The sequence below is a fragment of the Lacerta agilis genome, chromosome 7, assembly GCF_009819535.1.
Source record: "Lacerta agilis isolate rLacAgi1 chromosome 7, rLacAgi1.pri, whole genome shotgun sequence".
NCBI classification, from domain to species: Eukaryota; Metazoa; Chordata; class Lepidosauria; order Squamata; family Lacertidae; genus Lacerta; species Lacerta agilis.
In genome coordinates this window covers 38,793,821-38,812,370 of record NC_046318.1, presented here as the reverse complement: position 1 = coordinate 38,812,370, position 18,550 = coordinate 38,793,821, and the positions used below count along the sequence as shown (strand labels likewise).

The 18,550-nt window shown below is 38.8% G+C and overlaps 1 protein-coding gene and 1 long non-coding RNA gene across 2 annotated transcripts in view; both read left to right on the top strand.

Moving 5' to 3' along the window:
* The window catches only part of LOC117049865, an 89,746-nt gene extending 83,799 nt beyond the window's left edge, over window positions 1-5,947 (top strand). Inside the window, exon 3 of the long non-coding RNA XR_004427025.1 lies at window positions 5,915-5,947. This is a non-coding gene — a long non-coding RNA (uncharacterized LOC117049865). The remainder of the gene's footprint in view (window positions 1-5,914) is intronic.
* Window positions 5,948-6,041: 94 nt separating this feature from the next.
* On the top strand, window positions 6,042-16,429 carry NAPG (NSF attachment protein gamma). The gene is made up of 12 exons (XM_033154881.1): window positions 6,042-6,199; window positions 7,169-7,236; window positions 8,054-8,138; window positions 8,612-8,629; window positions 9,308-9,338; window positions 10,153-10,262; window positions 10,381-10,447; window positions 11,029-11,099; window positions 12,327-12,405; window positions 13,326-13,405; window positions 14,867-14,996; window positions 15,415-16,429. The coding sequence occupies exons 1-12, from the start codon at window positions 6,144-6,146 to the stop codon at window positions 15,562-15,564; spliced, it is 945 nt and encodes a 314-aa protein (XP_033010772.1). The 5' UTR covers window positions 6,042-6,143; the 3' UTR covers window positions 15,565-16,429.
* Window positions 16,430-18,550: the final 2,121 nt, after the last annotated feature.

Genomic DNA, 18,550 nt, shown 5'->3' with positions numbered 1-18,550 from the left:
TTACAATCTGATTTGAAGACTGAACTGGAGATGCTTGGTGGTGATGTATCACGTCCTTTGAAGAATTCAGCAAAGCTCCTTTGGGACAATGTTTTGGGTTTTGGATATAAAGGCAAAGATGACATTCTGGATAAGGGTTTGGGAAAAGGTTGGGGGGAGGCCTGGTGGGTGATTGTGATAGGAGGAGAGAAAATGGAAAGAAGGGGGGTAGGGTGAAAGAATATATATGATTAAACAGGAAGGCTTATCATGGTACCCCGACGTCAGAGAGTAAAAATTGATTTGGTTTGGAGAAGAAATACTTAGGCTTTTTATGGTATTGTACTGGTTTAACAATTTACAAGGTACGAATTAGAAGTAATAAGAGCAGCTGTTTTATGGAACTAAGAAAAGAAAAGGCTATAAGAAGTTAAGATTTGCAACAGGAGATGGGATTTTTTTGTTATATTTAGAATTTGAATGATATAAGATGTGGAGATGAAGAATAAGAATGATGGTGAATGTAAAGTTAAAATAACTAGGAAAGTTACTAAAGTAAATTAGAATTGAACGCAGGAGAGAGAACGGGGGAAGTCCCCCTAATAAGATTTGGAACAAGATTAAAATTAACAGTTGGTGTGTTCCAGTGTTTGAGGTTTGTATTTGTTTTCTTTTATTTTGTTGATGTTTTTGTAGTATTTGTTTTTCTTTGTATGATTGTTATTATTTGTTGTTGTTGTTTTAGTTGTATTTGTTCTTTGTAATGTGGAAAACCAATAAATTTTTGATAAATAATAATAAAAAAACAATAAGATGGGTCTCTGGTGATGGTTGCAGGGTCTTGGTTGGTTCATTTTAGGAGAGGCAGTCCTTGAGGTATTGCGATCCTGAGCTATTTAAGGCTTTATAGGTCAAAACCAGCACTTTGAATTGGTCTCAGAAACTAATTGACAGCCAGTGCAGTCAGGCCAGGATTGGTGTTATATGCTCAAACCATCTTGTCCTAGTGAACAACCTGGTTACTGAATTATGCACCAACTGAAATTTCTGAACCTTCTTCAGTGGCAGCCCCATGTATAACACATTGCAGTAATCTAATATTTAAATTATATTAACTGGATGGGGGATGCCAGCAGGCGATTTCCTCCCAAGGCAAATACAAGCATCATTGGAGAGATTTTTGGCAGGACTGCAGCAGGGAAGAAATTACAGTGGTACCTCGCAAGACGAAAAACTCGCTAGACGAAAGGCATTTGCTAATGAAAGGGTGACTCGCAAGACAAATTTTCCTATGGCCGTGACTTGCAAAATGAAAACGTTTTGCGATTTTTTTTTTTTTGTAAAACCACGCTTCCTCCGACCGTGCTTCACAAGACGAAATTTCTGCTATATGACAACACTCGTGGAATGAATTAATTTCGCCTTGCAAGGCACCACTGTATTACAGTCCCTCTCCATACACACCTGCTCCTATTTGCAGTAAAAAACAAAATCCTGCGCATTAAATGCAAAGATGTATTTAATTTACCATCTACTTTGGCTCTTACTTTTGGTGTTTCCTATGGTACAGTTGTAGGTTCACATGTGCCTAAGACAATCATGTGGAGGGAAAGAGGCAATAGAATTGACCAAATGAAGAAGATCTTACACAGTTGAGACACATACACAGCACTGTTGGTAGGCAAGGCAATTTAAGGATACAAAAGCAGGATTTCAAGAATACCCTCTAATCCTCAGTAGTCCTGCCCAACAGCTTTGTTTGAGCTCGTCTAGCCTGAAGCCCTGAGAAGCAGACAGTGCCAACCAAATTGTACAGCATAGCTGTTGGGCAGGACTTCTGCGGATTAGAGGGTATGTTTGAAATCCTGCATCCATATCCTAGATGCTTTGTCTACCCGTTGTACCCTCTCCCTGTGGTTTATCCCTCCTTCCAGTCCTTGACATACTATTCAGAATTCTGCAGAAGACCAAATACCACATCCAGAATAACTTGTGCAAATTGATTAAACAGATGCACTCTGTTATCTTGTTATAATGCAGTCTACACACATGATTTGAGGTACATTAGTCTGGGAAGCTAAAAAGAAAAAGCTTAGCATGCACCACTCCTAAAGATCTTTAAACTATTGTAATCCAAGATCTGTCCCTCTTCCTCCTTTCTACCACTATCACTGTGGAAATTAGAAAAGAATCCAGATCACAGTATTTATGATTAAAGAACTGCAGCCTTGTTATTATCTCTCTTCTCTATGCATTTACATGTGACATGTGTTTTTAACAAGGCAAATGGTTATAAATTAATCATAACCCTCCAGACAAGCATCATTTGTAAGATGGCATAACACATTAATTTCTCTTGCTCTTTTGCTGCATCTTGCAGCTTTGACCTGAATGAGAACTTCTTTATCTCCTTCCAGCAGCATTCTGATGCCTTCCTCTCAGTTCCTGAAGTAGTAGGAGGAGATGGAGAAAGAGCTTGAGTGGAGTAATTGACTGCAGTTCCTTTTAAAGAATGATGAAACTATAGTCTGCAATAGTGACAAAGACATTTCCTTGTTATTTTTTCTTCCCCAAAGGCATTGAGATGAAAATGTTGCTTTCTATCTGTCTGTAGCTTTATGATCTTGAGTTTCTAGTAATGAATATATTATCTTCAATTTCAATTGTGTATGCCTCTTAACAAAAGTAAATTCCCACAACTGTTCCAAAAGCAATTTATAACCCATTGGCCAAGTGAATGTTGCATATCAAAGCTGGTCATTAAATAAATGTCAAACGAAATTATCTTGCATATCTCGGGGACCTAAGAAACCAGTGAAGGTCAAATGAAGTTCCCCTGGCATTTTCATGCAGCAGTTTTTATAATAACTCTTTTCTAACATATTGCATTGGTTTTATATCATGTATCTAATATAAACAACTCATTTATTTCAGTTTGCTGTAAAAAATGAATGCATTTGGTTCAGGTAGTTGTTCCCAAGTGATAGATCCTATAATTCTTTGCAAAACAATGACTATATTTTTATCTTCCTCTCTGCACTGCTGAATACCTAATATTGTGAGACTTCAGACAAATAATGGAATCATAGCTGCTATTCAAAACTTGGAAAAATGTGTGAATCCTCCCAAATTCTATGTCTGTGGAAAAGAGAGAAAATGTTTCCATAGGAATCAAAATGGGATAAAATTTATTCTTATTTGTTTAAAAGCTGACTGAGTTCGTATATATTGTATGCTAATACAATATAATTCCTTAAAGATTTATGGCTTACGTGTGTGATCCTAAACACACAGTTCATCACTGAAGAGTGCTAGGACGGATCAGAAGGCTTCTGATGTACAAGTCTACCACCAGCTCCACCCCAAAAATGCCTGAAGAAAAGCCTCATTTGCTATGAAAAGGTTAAATGGGCCAAGCTACTCCGCTAGTGAAGTTCTGCCCAAATTCTCCAACATAGGGAGGGGCTGTGGTGGGTGATGTGTGGGAAGCACCAGTAGGAACATACCTACACTGAAAATCATCTCCATATTTTGTTTTTCTTCGTCTGACATAAATGACATTGTTACAGAAACTATAACTAAATTCCTGTTGAGAGCAGTGAAACAATGAGCTAAAATCTTATCCAAATAAATACTATTAAATAGTGGGTGGACATAGCAGACAACACAGTGATTCTCCAAGCAACTCTCTTTATTCTCAGGCTGGAACAGAACTGAACTGAAGGGCTGAGCCATCCTGCATATATAGTACTCAGTAACATGCAACAGTAGCAACTCTCTCTCTAACTACCCAATCCGTGAGCGGCAGTCTCAATCCTTCATTTGCATGTGTGGACCTGAGTGAGAACTGCAGCCACGGCAGGCAGAGTGAAACTATATACACAACACCCCTAGTGGCCTAGCGTGAGAACTTCAATACATAACAAATACAATCACATTTCCTTACTAACAATAGTTATTTGATCTTGCATCTCTTTTTTATGTTAACAGATGCATAATTCAGATTGATTTAATTTAGGGTTGCAATATTTAAAAATGTGAAAATCTGGACACAAAAGTTGTTGAGCTTTTGTTGGCAAAGCTTTTTTTTTAGTTTTGCCCCAAACTGACGCTTTTGACGAACCCGACATGGGTTGCCACAAGTCCAGATTTCCACCTGAACACTGCTTCCGACTGCAGACACACCCACAAACACAATAGAAATCTATGCCAGGGCAAGACATAATTCCCTTCCCATTAACTCCAATGGGAGGGAACAAGATAAACTATTGATCACTTTCCCTAGCCCTCACTTCTCATTGCACTTTTCTTGAGTTTTCCCATTCCTATCCCAAGCAGAGAAGGGTCAGGATGTGATGTGGAGCTACTGCCAGGTGACCCAGGGCATACTTTGGAAATGGAGGATTCCTAGACATAAATTGTGCATCCTGACTTCACAGCCCTAGTAAACAAGCATATGTTTACACTGCAATAGCACACACATACAAAAGCACAATATTGCACCTTTTGTAGGACATTGCTTGATTTCATAGATTGTGTGGTATAAAAACAATAAATATCAAGAGAAAGAAACAGGATGCAGTGAATTACTCTGCAAATTAAGTCAGTTTTGAGAGCCACCTTGTTTAATGTCATCCGGGAACTGCTCAATATATGTTCATATACAGCCCTCTGCTGGACAGCATTTGTTATGATGTAAATTAAACCAGAATTCTATTTTAAAAACCTTTACAATAGAACCTTTGTTGTCCCAGGACCTGTAATTTGTCCCAAATATCTAGGTATGTGTGTACAAGTATAAAGTAGCAGAGTATTGAGCAAAAGTATTCTGATACTTGATCTCTACATAAGGGAAGTTTTAGTGCAGTGCTAATGCAGAAATCACAGGATATACTGTTGGGCTTGAAAATGGTATCCATAAATTTTTGCATCTGTTTCTGTTTTAGATAATTTTTGTTGTTTCATCCTAAAAGTTCCAGGCCACAGACAGTCTCTTCTATCCTTTATAATACAGTCAAATTCTTAAAAGGATTTCACTGTCAATGTATGTACATCTCAATCACAAACTTGTGCAAGAGTTTATATCCCACTTTTAGTAAGCAAAACCCTTGATGATTCTTACAATACTAATTTCCTAATCTTTGTGCAAAACTTCTGATTGCACCATACCCATTTGTAGGCAGAAATCTAAGCTAACATGAAGCCTGCCCCCCAACATAAATCCTGGTGACGCCCATGCTCAAAACACTCAATGATTATCAACCAGGGTGAGAACTGAACCATTCCATGACCATTGTAGCTCTCCACAACCCCTGTTACCAAACAAGTCTATTTACCAATTCTTCTAGCATGACCTTTTGTGATTCTATTTCAAGTATATAAGTACAGTAGTGCATGTTAAGTACTGGTTTGTTCCTACAGTTTGTTTGTCACTAGGACAATATAAAGTGCTTGTAAGATAACCTGCTATGATGCCTTCCTAAAATGAAATACAGTTTAATCTGTATGAAGTAAAAGAATGGAATGTTCCACTTCATTTGACAAGTTCAGTCATATAAGCACAAATCAAATTGTATTTCCATTTTGTTAGCAATTGCTGACAAGAGCAGACACCCCCCCCCCAAATGTAGGTCAGCTGTTTGAGATGGTAGATAAAGTTCTGTTATCATCTTTGGCAATGTTAAAGATTAATGTATTATAAGAAGACAGAAAAATGGCTATACATCTATAACAGCATAGCAATCTAATATAACTGGGGAAACTAATGCACTACCACTGGAGGATTGGATATCAAAGGTTTGGGAAGCAGATCAAATGATAAAATTAACTAGCGTTGTCAGGGTATGGGAAGAAAGGCAACGTCCATTTTATTGAAAAATTGAGTGCTTTTTCATGTATTGAAACAAGGTAAATTTTTAATTTTTTTTAATTGAAGCTGTCGTTCAAGAGACCCATTTGTGGAATGCTGTCAGAAATTCAGAATCCGCATTGACATCGCAGGAGCGCAACGCCACGGAATCAGATCCGCCCCTGGGCAGAACAACCTCTCTTCGCGCAAGCGCACTTCGCGGACACTCCGCCCTTCGCAGTTGTTTGGGTGCAGCGGCGTTCCTTACCTCAGCTAACGTCACGGCATTGAATCCCTGCGGGTACTGCTGGGCGACATGGCTGCCCAGAAGATCAACGAAGGCTTGGAGCACATCGCTAAAGCGGAGAAATAGTGAGCAGGGGAGGGGGCGGGAGGGGGCGAGGGCGAAGGAAGCCGGCGAGGGACAAGAGAAGCCGGCTTGCCAGTCCTTGGGGAACAGGCGGGCGAGTGGGGAGGCTCTATCCGGGGACTGTGGCTGACTGCGCACCTCCAGCTCCCCATGGAGTAGTGCCGGGAGACGGGGCGCCTCTTAGCCCGAGCAGCCGCCTGGACGCCCAGGGTTTTCCCCAGGGAGGAGCGGTGTGGCTGTGGGCGGAGGGAGCCCCTCTTTGGCCCGCGCTTGTCTCTTGAGAGCAACTCCAGGCGGATCTGCCTTGAGCTCCCCCGTCAGGAAAGAGGGGCGCGGTTTCTTGTTTTGGGTTTTGCGCTTATGCGCTTATGCGCAGACAGCACTTTGCATCCCTCAGGCATACCCTCGTCATCAGTGCGTCGTCCCCTTATGTACTATGGGGCTTGCTTGACCCAGGATGTTCCAGCCCCGAAGTGTTGCGTACTTCCTTTCTCCCCCCCCCCCGCCCCAACCTATATGGACTCTACCTTAATACAAAGTCGAGCCACTGGGCCACCCGACCTATACTGGTTGCAGTACTTAGGTAGAGGTCATCACCACTGTTCCTAGATCCTGTTACGCTATGTCAGAGATTGAAATTAGAGTCCTGTGCTGTGGCACCAGTAAGCTGCAAAGATCATACATGCTCCCCCTAACCCAGCTATGTTTGAACCAGATAAATCTTTTTTTCTTCGTAGAATTAAAAAGGTTTGACTGTAAGACCTGATACCTGATCACCCTTTTGACACATCTAGTGAAATGATTAGGCAATAGGCAATCACTGTTAGGACAGTTGCCGCATCAAATTCCTTAATGATGTAGCATATCATAGTTGTTATTACTATTTGTAAGAAAAGTAAACAGTTTACAATAAAGAGGTTTTTTAAATAAAATAAATTGTCATTAATTTCTTGGTTTATTCTACATTTCAGTTTGAAAACTGGATTATTAAAATGGAAGCCAGACTATGACAGTGCAGCAACTGAATATTCAAAAGCAGGTATGTTCTGTAAAACGTTGGCAGTTCATTTTTGCAACCTTAAATATGTTTCATATGTTCCCTGGCAAAGCTAACTTTTGTTGGCAGTGAAAGCAGTTTGTGGATTAACTTGTTGAAATTCCTCTAACCAACAGTTGTATTCTTGCAGCATTAGCTAACTGACTACCTGCCGTTGTGCTGCATTTCTGAATAAATACATAGGGTAAAAATAGGTGATATATTCGGGGGTTTGTTTGAAATGATAGATTGGTTTAATTTATAAAGGCTTTTCAGGAGCAAAACACTTCAGAATATCTAGGAAAAATATATTTCTACATTCATGGGTGCCATCATTTCTGGGGGACCCAGGCAAGGGAAAAAAGCCCAGCACTCATTATATTAAGAAAACCAGAGGTTACCTTAGACTATTGAGGGATGTCAGGTTGCACAGTATTTCCTAGTGGCTAGAGGTTGGAGTGTTGTCTAATCTTCTTAGGCCAAAGTATGTCTCTTGCAGCCTAATGCTATGCTTGTTTACTTGGAAGTAAGCCCTGCTGTGTTAAATGAAGCTTAATTTCAAGTATGTGTACATAAAGATTGTAGCCATAACATTATTCAGGATTAATACAAATACTAAAAAGCAATTCACATTTCTTTAAAATTGACGGGATCGGCGGGGGGGGGGGGGGAACCACTTTGCTGAAGTAAAAATCCAATTTGTCTCTTAAAAGTTCCCTTCTAAATATTATTTCTGAGGTGCAGTAAATGGATAATACTATGTGCATGCAAACACAGAACATAATATATTTTTAATGGTTTCTTTTCTATTTCTTTTCAGCTGTTGCTTTTAAAAATGCCAAACAATTTGATCAGGCAAAAGAAGCCTATTATAAAGAAGCTCTCTGCCAGGAAAACAATAAAGCGTATCCTTTCATTAATTCTTGCTTTACTTAAGGGTTTGAAAACATGACTATTGGACTGATACTCCTTTTTTATTATTTCAGTGAAATACTGATGTAATGTTTTCTATCATATTTAAGGGGGGGGGATTCAAGAAGTTTCTCTATTTGCCTCATGACCATGACTCTTGATGAGTGCTTCTTGAGATACTAGCTTTTGCATCTCCATTGGACCTTTAGCATTTTTCAATCAAAAGTTTGAACTAGACGATGCAGAAGGGTCTTTTGCTCCACAACCAAAAGTACTAGTTTTGAAATGATCTGGATTGTCTTATCTTTGTGGAATTATTTGGTCCATATATGAATGTGAACTTGTACCACTAGCATTCAAGTATATACCCTCTTTAAAAACAGTTCAAGTCAAGATGGAATATAGTATTTATTTCAGGAAGACATAGTATAATTTGTATCCTTGACTCAAAATGATTTACTTCCAGTCTCTTCCATGCTGCAAAGTAAGTATGAATGCAGTTTTAATTTGTTGAGAGCTCTTCAGTATATGGAAAATGTAATTGAGGTTGACACACATCAAAATATAATTCAGCAATCTAGTGCACAGGAAGCTGGCACAAAGCAAGCTGATGTAAGTTAAGCCAGTGTAAAGTTGCACCAGAGCCAAAGCCCATTCAGCAGTGAGGTGGTTGCTCTTCCTAAACCTTGGCAAACAAAATCAATTCGGATTCAAGGCAAAACCTGTTTCTGGAGCAGTTAGAAAACAAATAATCAAAAAGCATAGGTTTTTTTAATACTCTCCCCCCCCCCATCCTAATTACCTTACTTGTGAGTTTTCTCACATATTACAAAATTGGGTAGTAAAAAGAGATGTATGGTTATGCATCTACTTTTTATTTTACTCTTTTTAAAAAAGGGACTTACTTTTTCCCCCATGGACAGCCGGTGAGCTCCCCACACATCTCCTCATGGGAGAGAGCTGTGAATTCCCATTTCAAGCCAAGTCATGGAGCAAAAATAAAAGCACATGAAATTTGGATGTCTGGTTCTGTGCTGCATATTGCAGCGGAGTGAATAGGCTCCAAGATGCCTGCATCTTAGGATTGTCCTATATTCTTTGGTATGATACACTTTAAATTCATTCACTTCCAGCACTGATTTAATTTTGTCTTGCTTTTCAGAGCTTATGAACAAGTTGGCATGATGTTAAAGGTATGGCCATTTCCAGTCAAACTATCTGTATTTGATTTGGTTACAACTAATTATTGGGTGTTTGTCCTGTGCAATGCCCAACGTCCTCCAAATCCAAACTATTTCATTCTGGTGGCTCTTGGGTTTCGATTGTGCTGCTTGTTTATCAGCGTAGCCAGTACTTGTGATCTCAATCAGTACTATTTAATAGTCTTAAATTCAAGGACTCCTAACATCTTAACAATTGCCCTGTTTACTTCAAAGTAATTTTAATAATTTTAATAGGAAGGTGGTTCTTGGTAAGGAATTTCAACCTTCGTTGACGTGGAAGTCAGCTAATCTGTATTTAAAAGCTGTATCTTTTCAGCATGAAAAAATTTACACTTTTTGGTTAGGATAGAAGTGAGGGAAGGACATTTAGCTATCCCATTAAACAACCTTTTCCAGGTGATTCTCACACACATAGCCAACACTTGAACCATCACAGATCAACAACATAGGAAGTTTTCATATCGCCTCAAATGCAGTGCATTTTAGTGAAATTCATACATTTAAAGTTAAATCATAAAGTGATGAAATAAACTTGTATAAATGCGTGTTTGCAGTTGCTCCTAGTCATTCACTCTTTGCAAACTATGTTTCTTGCAGGAATTGCTTTGCCTTTTTAAAGTTTCCATCTACTAAAGATAGTTGCACTGATTTTGATCAAAGGGCTTAACAAAACTTTTAATAGTATCAAATATGCAATGATGTGATAAAACTAAATGAAAGTATTAGGTAGACCTTGATTTGCCATTTTTCCTGACAAACATGAATCTCTCTCTTCCTCCTTTAGGAGATGAAACAACATCATGATGCAGTGGAAATGATTCAGAGAGCCAGCATGATGTACCTGGAGAACGGAACACCTGACACAGCAGCTATAGCCCTGGATCGGGCTGGGAAGTAAGCCTGCAAACTCAAAGCATTGGTTTCTTTTCTGGAAAAGAAGTTTGATTTATCTAGTTTGCTTTTTTTAAAAAAAGCCATCAAGCTAAATAATAATGTTGACTTTTTATTTCAGAGTTATAGAAAATATAAATCCAGACAAGGCTATACAACTTTATCAGCAGACAGCAGCAGTGTTTGAAGTAAGTCACCTGAAACCAATATAGTATGTTCCACAGGAAATGTGTTGAAAATGGCAGAGAATAAAATTTAAAAGGTGAACAGCAGTCTAAGTCCTATTGCAAAAGGGTGAAACTTCAGATGTGCTTATTAAATGTCTTCTTGTCTCTGGTCTTTCTGACAGCACTACTGAGTAGACTAACTGGTGTTGCTGAATTCTTTTTTACATGAGTCTTACTACTTTCATCAGTAAATGTCATTTGCTTTGTATAGTATACTGTATATGCCATAAGAGTAGATAACAAAGCCTAAATGGGGCTAGAAAATTGGGGCCATGCTTGGCAAGCAGGTAAACAGGCAAGCTATCTGTCTTAACCTTTTCAACTCATTACAAACAGTTTTTAAAATGCAATGTTTACCTTAAAGTGCCTGCATTTATTCCATTAAATGCTGCAAATTTCTGGAATTTCATGTTTCAGTTAAGCTTACTCAGAGAGGTTTGGATTACCCAGCTGATAGAGCTGTGTATTAAGGCAAGCAAAAGAGAATTTTACCTGACAATTAAATCATTAATGTTCGTATATGATTTTGGTTTCTTATCTAGAATGAAGAACGTTTACGACAAGCAGTTGAAATGTATGGAAAAGCTTCAAGGCTTTTAGTCAGAGGTCGCAGGTGGGCATTCTAACTTTTGTATTCCTTTTTAAAAATGAAATTCTCATGGCACTGCCAGCTGATGTAGCTTTTGCATAAATTCACAGTTGATCATTAAATTCTTGCATGATATCTAGATGACATTCATTTAGAAAGCCCCATGTTGGGGCAGGGGGATTACAGTTTCCTGGCTTGCAAACTTTTAAATTGTCTTCTTGGGAAATAGATTCTTCCTTTACTATAAATGACTTTCAAATGAAACTGATATTTCATTTAAGAATTAAAATGTTGTGGGCATCTATTGGCTGGTAACTGCAAAGTCACTGAAGCCAAAGGAGACAAACTCATTCCTTTCGTGTCCACTTAGCATTCTTTAAAAAAATACAACAAACATTGAAAATGGGCAAAGTTAACCCTATCTCTGTAATGTTTCGTTTAGCTCAGTTGCTAGGAACACGAGACACTCAATTCTCAAGATTGAGGGTTTGAGTCCCATGTTGGGCAGAAAGATTCCTGCATTGCACGAGTTTGGACTAGAGGACCCTCATGGTCCCTTCCAACTAAGATTCTACGGCCTTTTCTTTAGAACTGTATATGTCCATTGAATCCCATCTCCCCAGCAGAAAAACTAGTCCGGGTTTGGGAGATAAAGGTCATTCTCATTGTTACTGGCACTCAATTGGGGCTAGCACAACTAAAACGTGCAGATCATAACCATTTCTTCCTGTACATCTGTAATGGTGTCAGCCATACATTCCATATTCCAGTGCTCATGTGATACCTCAGGTTACAGACGCTTCAGGTTAGAGACTCCGCTAACCCAGAAATAGTACCTCGGGTTAAGTACTTTGCTTCAGGATGAGAACAGAAATTGCACGGCGGCAGCGGGAGGTTCCATTAGCTGAAGTGGTACTTCCGGTTAAGAACAGTTTCAGGTTAAGAACGGACCTCCAGAACGAATTAAGTTCTTAACCCGAGGTACTAGACACAGTCATCCAAATGCATTGCAGGTAGTATAAATCTGTCCTGGCTTTTCACCATTTCCTTACACTCCAGCATGTGTTTTGTAAGGAAGTGGTTCCTTCAGCTTTACGTTCAATATGGGCTCACTGTAACTGCACATGAGCTCATGTCTTGCTTGGGTGTTGAGCTGTCTTTTTGTAAAAAGGACACTTAAGGAGTGATTTTCTCTCTTGATTCCTGCTGCTCCTTTCTTTAAATGTGCCAATCCTTCTCATTGTCTTTCAGACTAGATGAGGCTGCAGTATCTATTCAGAAGGAAAAGAGTCTTTATAAAGATATTGAAAACTACCCAACTTGTTACAAGGTATAAACCCAGGTGGTCTCTATCTGTTTCTGAGAAAGTGCTCTCTTTTCTTTTGAATTACCCTTATTTGTAAGCTCACATCTAATTGAACAGTGTTAGATGTATTCCTCACTAGAAATCATTCACATACTAATCTCTAGTTTTAAAACAGTTGGAAATGTTAAAATTGGTTCATGTTTTTGTTTTTTGTTTTAAAGTACTTAAAAATACACCATCAAACTTGGAAGCTGATTTTTTTTGTAAATATTGGCCGGCTCCATATTTTATGTAGTGTTATAATTGTAAAATCTGACAAAGCTTTGAAAATCCCAAATATCTATGGATTGGGTGGAGTAAGTCTTATTTTACCCTGCATATCTTTTGTGCCATGCCTTGGTTATTTAATTCACTTGTGTGTGTCTAGCAGAGTCTGTTGTTGGGTGCTATCAGGGTTTCAGGTTCAGCTTTCATGAGACCCTGTTTATTTTAAGCTACAAGCATCTTCCGTGTACCAATGTGATCATTGTGTTCAATGCTTGCTGCTGAATGTAGGAGGAGCATCTTAAAAATTTCATCCTTAGTTTGGTGAAGAAGAGGCAAAGTAGCCTAATGGCCAAAGTACATAATCTGTAATGATCCAAGTCCTCTTAAATAGCAAAAGGTCTGTTTATTTTATGTCTTTGTATAATTGAAACAGTTGTGGAGAGTTATTTAATGCTAAACTTCTAATTCTTGGCTCAGAAAATGGCAGGCCAAACATCTGTTGCCAAAGATCTGGTCATTTTTCTGAAAGAAAAAAATCACCATTAATTCTTCAAAGTACCTCTGTTTTTCTTTTTTTGAGATGCTGACATTTATACTTTTTCTACTGAATCCGTTAAACTGAGAAATTAATACTGCTTTGTTATTAGAGAGTGAATTAGTCATTTTTTTCCTTTTAGAAAACTATTGCTCAGGTCTTAGTTCATCTTCACAGAAATGACTATGTTGCTGCAGAAAAATGTGTCAGGGAAAGTTGTAGGTAAGTCATCTGTTTGCCTGATTTGTTTTTAATTTTTAAAAGCATAATTGTGTTCTTCATTATCTTACGTAGAAATGGAGCCACTCTGTATTTCTGTTACTGGCATAAGTGCTGAATGCAGGGTTTGTTGGCACATCATCTTTTTGAGAAACGCTCCTTGCTTATAAAAGAGTGACAATAAATTTGTTCCTCGTTTTAATATCAAATTGTTACATCTATAAAACTCATTTGTTGGTTTAGAAAGTAAGCTGCTTTTTCATTCATTCATTCATTCATTTGGTACTCCTTTAGGCATTTTGGTCCCAAACAATTTAAGGCTTTATATGATAGTAGTAACCAGGCGATGCATGATTCCATTGGGCTTGCCCCACTTACTAACCTAGCAGCTTCATACTGCATTAGCTGGACCACTTCAAGAGTAGCCCTACATAGAACCCATTAGTCTAAGTGGGGCCAAGCTATTCTGTTCCAGGAACGACCATACCTGGCAAACTAGCCTACACAAGGCCTAAGCACTCCTAGCCACAGGAACTACTTGAGATCAACTCCTTCCATTACAGGTGGAACACCTAGTTCTTAGATATGGGAACCTGCCCACCTACAGCATTTCCTTCTTACTAGAATTGAGCCTCAGTTTATTAGCCCCCATCCACGCCTTCTCTGCTTCAATGTACCTCCATAGTCTCTCCTGATTCAGATGGGAATGGAGAGATAAAGCTGTGTGCACCATACAGATGACACTATGCTCTTAATTCCCAAGATCCCAGGGGTTTAATCATAATTAAAACTTGCACAGAATGATCGGGGGGGGGGTAGTAAAAATTTGACAGAACAGATAAAAGCAGTGTTAAAACCAGTCAATGCATGCTGGTATATCTGGGTCTACAAATGGTAGTATTGGCACTAAGCAAATCTCCTTAGGGGGACCATCTCAAAGATAGAGTGCCGCCACCTAAAAGGCTGTCTTCGTGATCACTTCCCATCTAACTTCAGACGGTGAGGGAAACCAGGGTAGGGCTTCTGATTAAGAATGCAGAATCTAGGCAGGGTCATATTGTAGGAAGTGGTCGTTTAGGTACTTTTCAGGCCCTGATTCTCGCGTCTTCCATTTTCATGTTTGTACTTTATTTGTTGTTGTTCAGTCGTTCAGTCGTGTCCGACTCTTCGTGACCCCATGGACCAGAGCACGCCAGGCACGCCTATCCTTCACTGCCTCTCGCAGTTTGGCCAAACTCATGTTAGTAGCTTCGAGAACACTGTCCAACCATCTCATCCTCTGTCGTCCCCTTCTCCTTGTGCCCTCCATCTTTCCCAACATCAGGGTCTTTTCCAGGGAGTCTTCTCTTCTCATGAGGTGGCCAAAGTACTGGAGCCTCAACTTCAGGATCTGTTTGTACCTTATATTGAAATTTAATTTCTTTACTTTGAGTGGAGTAATTTAAATAATACTGCTTGCTTCAGCATACCAGGCTTCAGTGAAAGTGAAGACTGTGCCGCATTGGAGCAGCTCCTAGAGGGGTATGATCAGCAAGACCAGGACCAAGTATCAGATGTGTGCAATTCACCACTCTTTAAATACATGGACAATGATGTAAGTTGATGTCTCGGTTTATTTTCTTAAGCAGAATATATTAACTGATTATTTTGATCCACAGGGTGTTTTTTACTGACAAATAGTAAGTTGCAATGCTATGCATGAATGTGGCATTTCCTGTGATACACGAGTATTCAAGTCACTGCCAAAGCTAAAGTCTGAATGGGCTGTGGGTAGTATCTTGTCACCTTGGTCATACAACTTTTTCCCCCCAGAGGGTCTTTTCTTTCTAGAAAAATACTGGTTGTAACATACTGGTTTGTATTCTGTTACTTTCCCTTAGAGTAGTATTAGTGGGGTGCTGGCATTTTCTAATTAACCATTCTGTCACTTTATGCAAATACTCAAATTGACTGCAGCAGAGTAAGTTAAACAGGGCATGTGTGCTCAACATCTTGTTCTTGCCCTCTGCCAGTATGCCAAGCTTGGCCTCTCATTGGCTGTCCCAGGAGGAGGTGTGAAGAAGAAATCCCCAGTTACTCCACAGGGCAAAGTGGGTGAACCAGGTGAAGGAGTTTCCCGTGGAACTGAGGAAGATGATGATTATGCAAGTGGACTGCTGTAACTCCAGTACACCTCTACTCTTAAATATCAACCTAGCTGTTTCTGGCAATGAGCAATTCTGGAAGCTGCCGAATTACCACCAGTTCATAGCAATTAGTAAATTGGAAATATAACAATTTGTCTGCTTCTGGGAAACTTGTACAGAAAGCATGGTTGTACATCTTGAAGTCTTCTTGAGTTACAGTCCTACATCTTTGCAGTGCATCTGCTTTAATAAAGAATTCTGAGTATTACAGTCTTCCCTTCAAAAGGGGAAGTGGGTTTGGATGATGGCATTTACATTCAGATAATTCTCTCTAGATGTCTAGTTTCAGGGCCTATTGCTTCATGCTCTGATATTCCTGGGCAAGGTTGGAGTTCAGGCAAAGGAATGTTAAGCATTTTTTTTGAACAACACTAAACTGTGGAACACCATAAACTATGTTGGCTATCCCTTTTCCCATATGACCCTAATATTTTCTGAAACATAATGTATGCATAATGTATATAGAAGGTTTAAGGGCCAGTGTTGGGAAGGCATAATCAGTTCTTTAGAAGCATAAATGGTGAAAACTAGTTTTCTGAGTAATACAACACCTCTATAGATAAACTGGAAAAGAAACCTTGTTTTCTTTTGGATATCACATACTTTAGCTATGGAATCTTAAGCATTTCTGGGCAAAAAAGGACCCCACACTCATTGGTATGCAAATGATATGCTTTTCATAGTCAGAGAATATCTAACATGAACTTGCAGATTTTCCAGGGAGAAGTAATATGCCACAGGAGAAGGATCTTGAAATGTGTTCAATAACATTCCTAGTAGCTTTCAGTTGTGTTGATTCAACATCATAAACACAATTCCCTGTTAATCGCATCCCTTTCCATAGGGTAATGTTTACTTTCACGGGTAATTCAAATACTGCTGTTTTTGTCAAGTCTAGACTTGCACTATTATGTATTGTGTGAGGAAAGGAACATGACTGTAAAACACTGCTGTTTTTTGAGGTGTGTGTGTGTGGGGGGGGGAGAGACAGTAAATTCTTAAATCACACATTCAGATGTTTATGGAGAGATGTTTGTAACCCAGTGAGTATAACAGTTTTGAACTAGGCCCACTTCCTATTTTCATGGTGCATGGAAATATTCAGGGATATAAAACTGAATTTGTGTGCAATGAAACAACATTTTTACAAAGGATTGCAACGACACTTTCAGAATTGAAATTTGTGAAGTTGAGTATAACTTAAAATGCATAATGTCTATATTTTTTGACCTACTGACCTTTATTTTAGCTAGCAAAAATGTAATGGAAACCCTAGTATCTTTATTAAATGTTAAACAGTAATCAGCACTTTCTGATAATATGTGTTTTAGTGTTTGTTTCCCAAAGCACTATACACACTTCCTTTGACTAAGAGAGAAAATGCAGCAAGGAGGAAGGTTTTGGGGAATAATGCCAACTTTTCAAGAGCCAAAGCATGTGTTGGTTTGCATGAAGATGCTAAAATGTAGTCCAATACTATGAAAGTAAATAACTATAAATTATTGAATACTGCTCATTTGTACACCCAGATGTGTAAACTGTGTTTTATGTAATGTGAAACCTGTACTTTAATTGTAATGTAATTCTGCCTGGCCTTTCTGTGGGATGCAGTAGAGTATGAAAACTGTTGTAATTGTCTAAAAGATCCAGCCTCCCTGAGAAGAGGCTCTGTAATTCAGCTGTTAAAGAAAAATAAAATTAAAACAATAAGTTTCTGTGTGTGCTTTTATGATGAATGTGATCAGTTTGATCCATTGGGGTGCTGAAATGTTAATGGAACTGAAAATATCAAACCTCAGTGGTTGAGGAGAAAAACTAAGTGTTACTCAATGAACAGAAGTTACTTAGGCTGTTTACAATATCTGTTATCCTGTCACTAGAGTTTCTCAAATGTGTTTACGGTGTAATCTTTAAATCTTCCAAGTGAGAAGTAATTTGAATATTAGCAGTCACTAGCTAGATCAGGCATTTCTCAACTGTTTCTCTTTTAAGGGGTCTTGTAAATAATGAGAAGTTTGTTGCTTCTGGATATGGAAGGTCACATGCAAACTATAAACTGAATGACCTAGAATGAACACTTTGTTATAGGCTACACAAAATTGTACTGGTACTTGGGTATGACCAATTGACTTTAAGAATGCTTTGGTGTGTGTTTGTTTATTCTAATCACTGAGTTGACCTGTGGTGCTTTCAGAAGAAAATGTCCCATATGGGGCTTCTGTTTGGCAGTCTCTGGATTTAGATTTGCAGTATAGTATAATTATTGCCACAAGATGGTGCTGTGGTTTAGACAAAAGTGTTGTTTTTACTCTCCCCTTCTCTGTGAATGCAATGAACATGAAAAACTATCTTAAATCAAGATTTATACCTTGCCTTTGGATCAAAAGATCCTCAATATCTGCTTCTAACAGATTGCAGTAATGCAGAACTACCCTTCCACCTGCAACTTATCCTATATATGTTCATAGGTTACATGATGGCATGTATATAAACACATGTTGCCATGGAGATGTCCCACTGGGATGTTGCATTGCACTTCAATTAGCAGAATATCAGTCTCCATTCAAACTCCAAAGAAATGTGTGTATTATGCAGCACCAACATCACATCAGAGAATAAAATAGCTATGTGGCTTGAGTCGCCAAAACGGTTACAAAGAATAAAATGGTTAGTTGACAATCTCCAGGCATAGATCAAGTGTGTTTCCTTAGTTTCAAAGTGACCTGAGACTGAGTCAATATTGAGATTCTTGAAGTAGCTAGATATGAGTCCGTAGATACAAGTCATAGTCCACTTTCATAGAATCACAGAATCATGCAAGTGCAAACCTCTGCAGTGCAGGAATCTTGACTAAAGCATCCATGACAGATGGCCATTCAACCTCTGCCTAAAAACCTCCAAAGAAGTCCACTACCTTCCAAGGTTCTACTGTCAAACAGTTCTTACCATCATAAACTTCTTC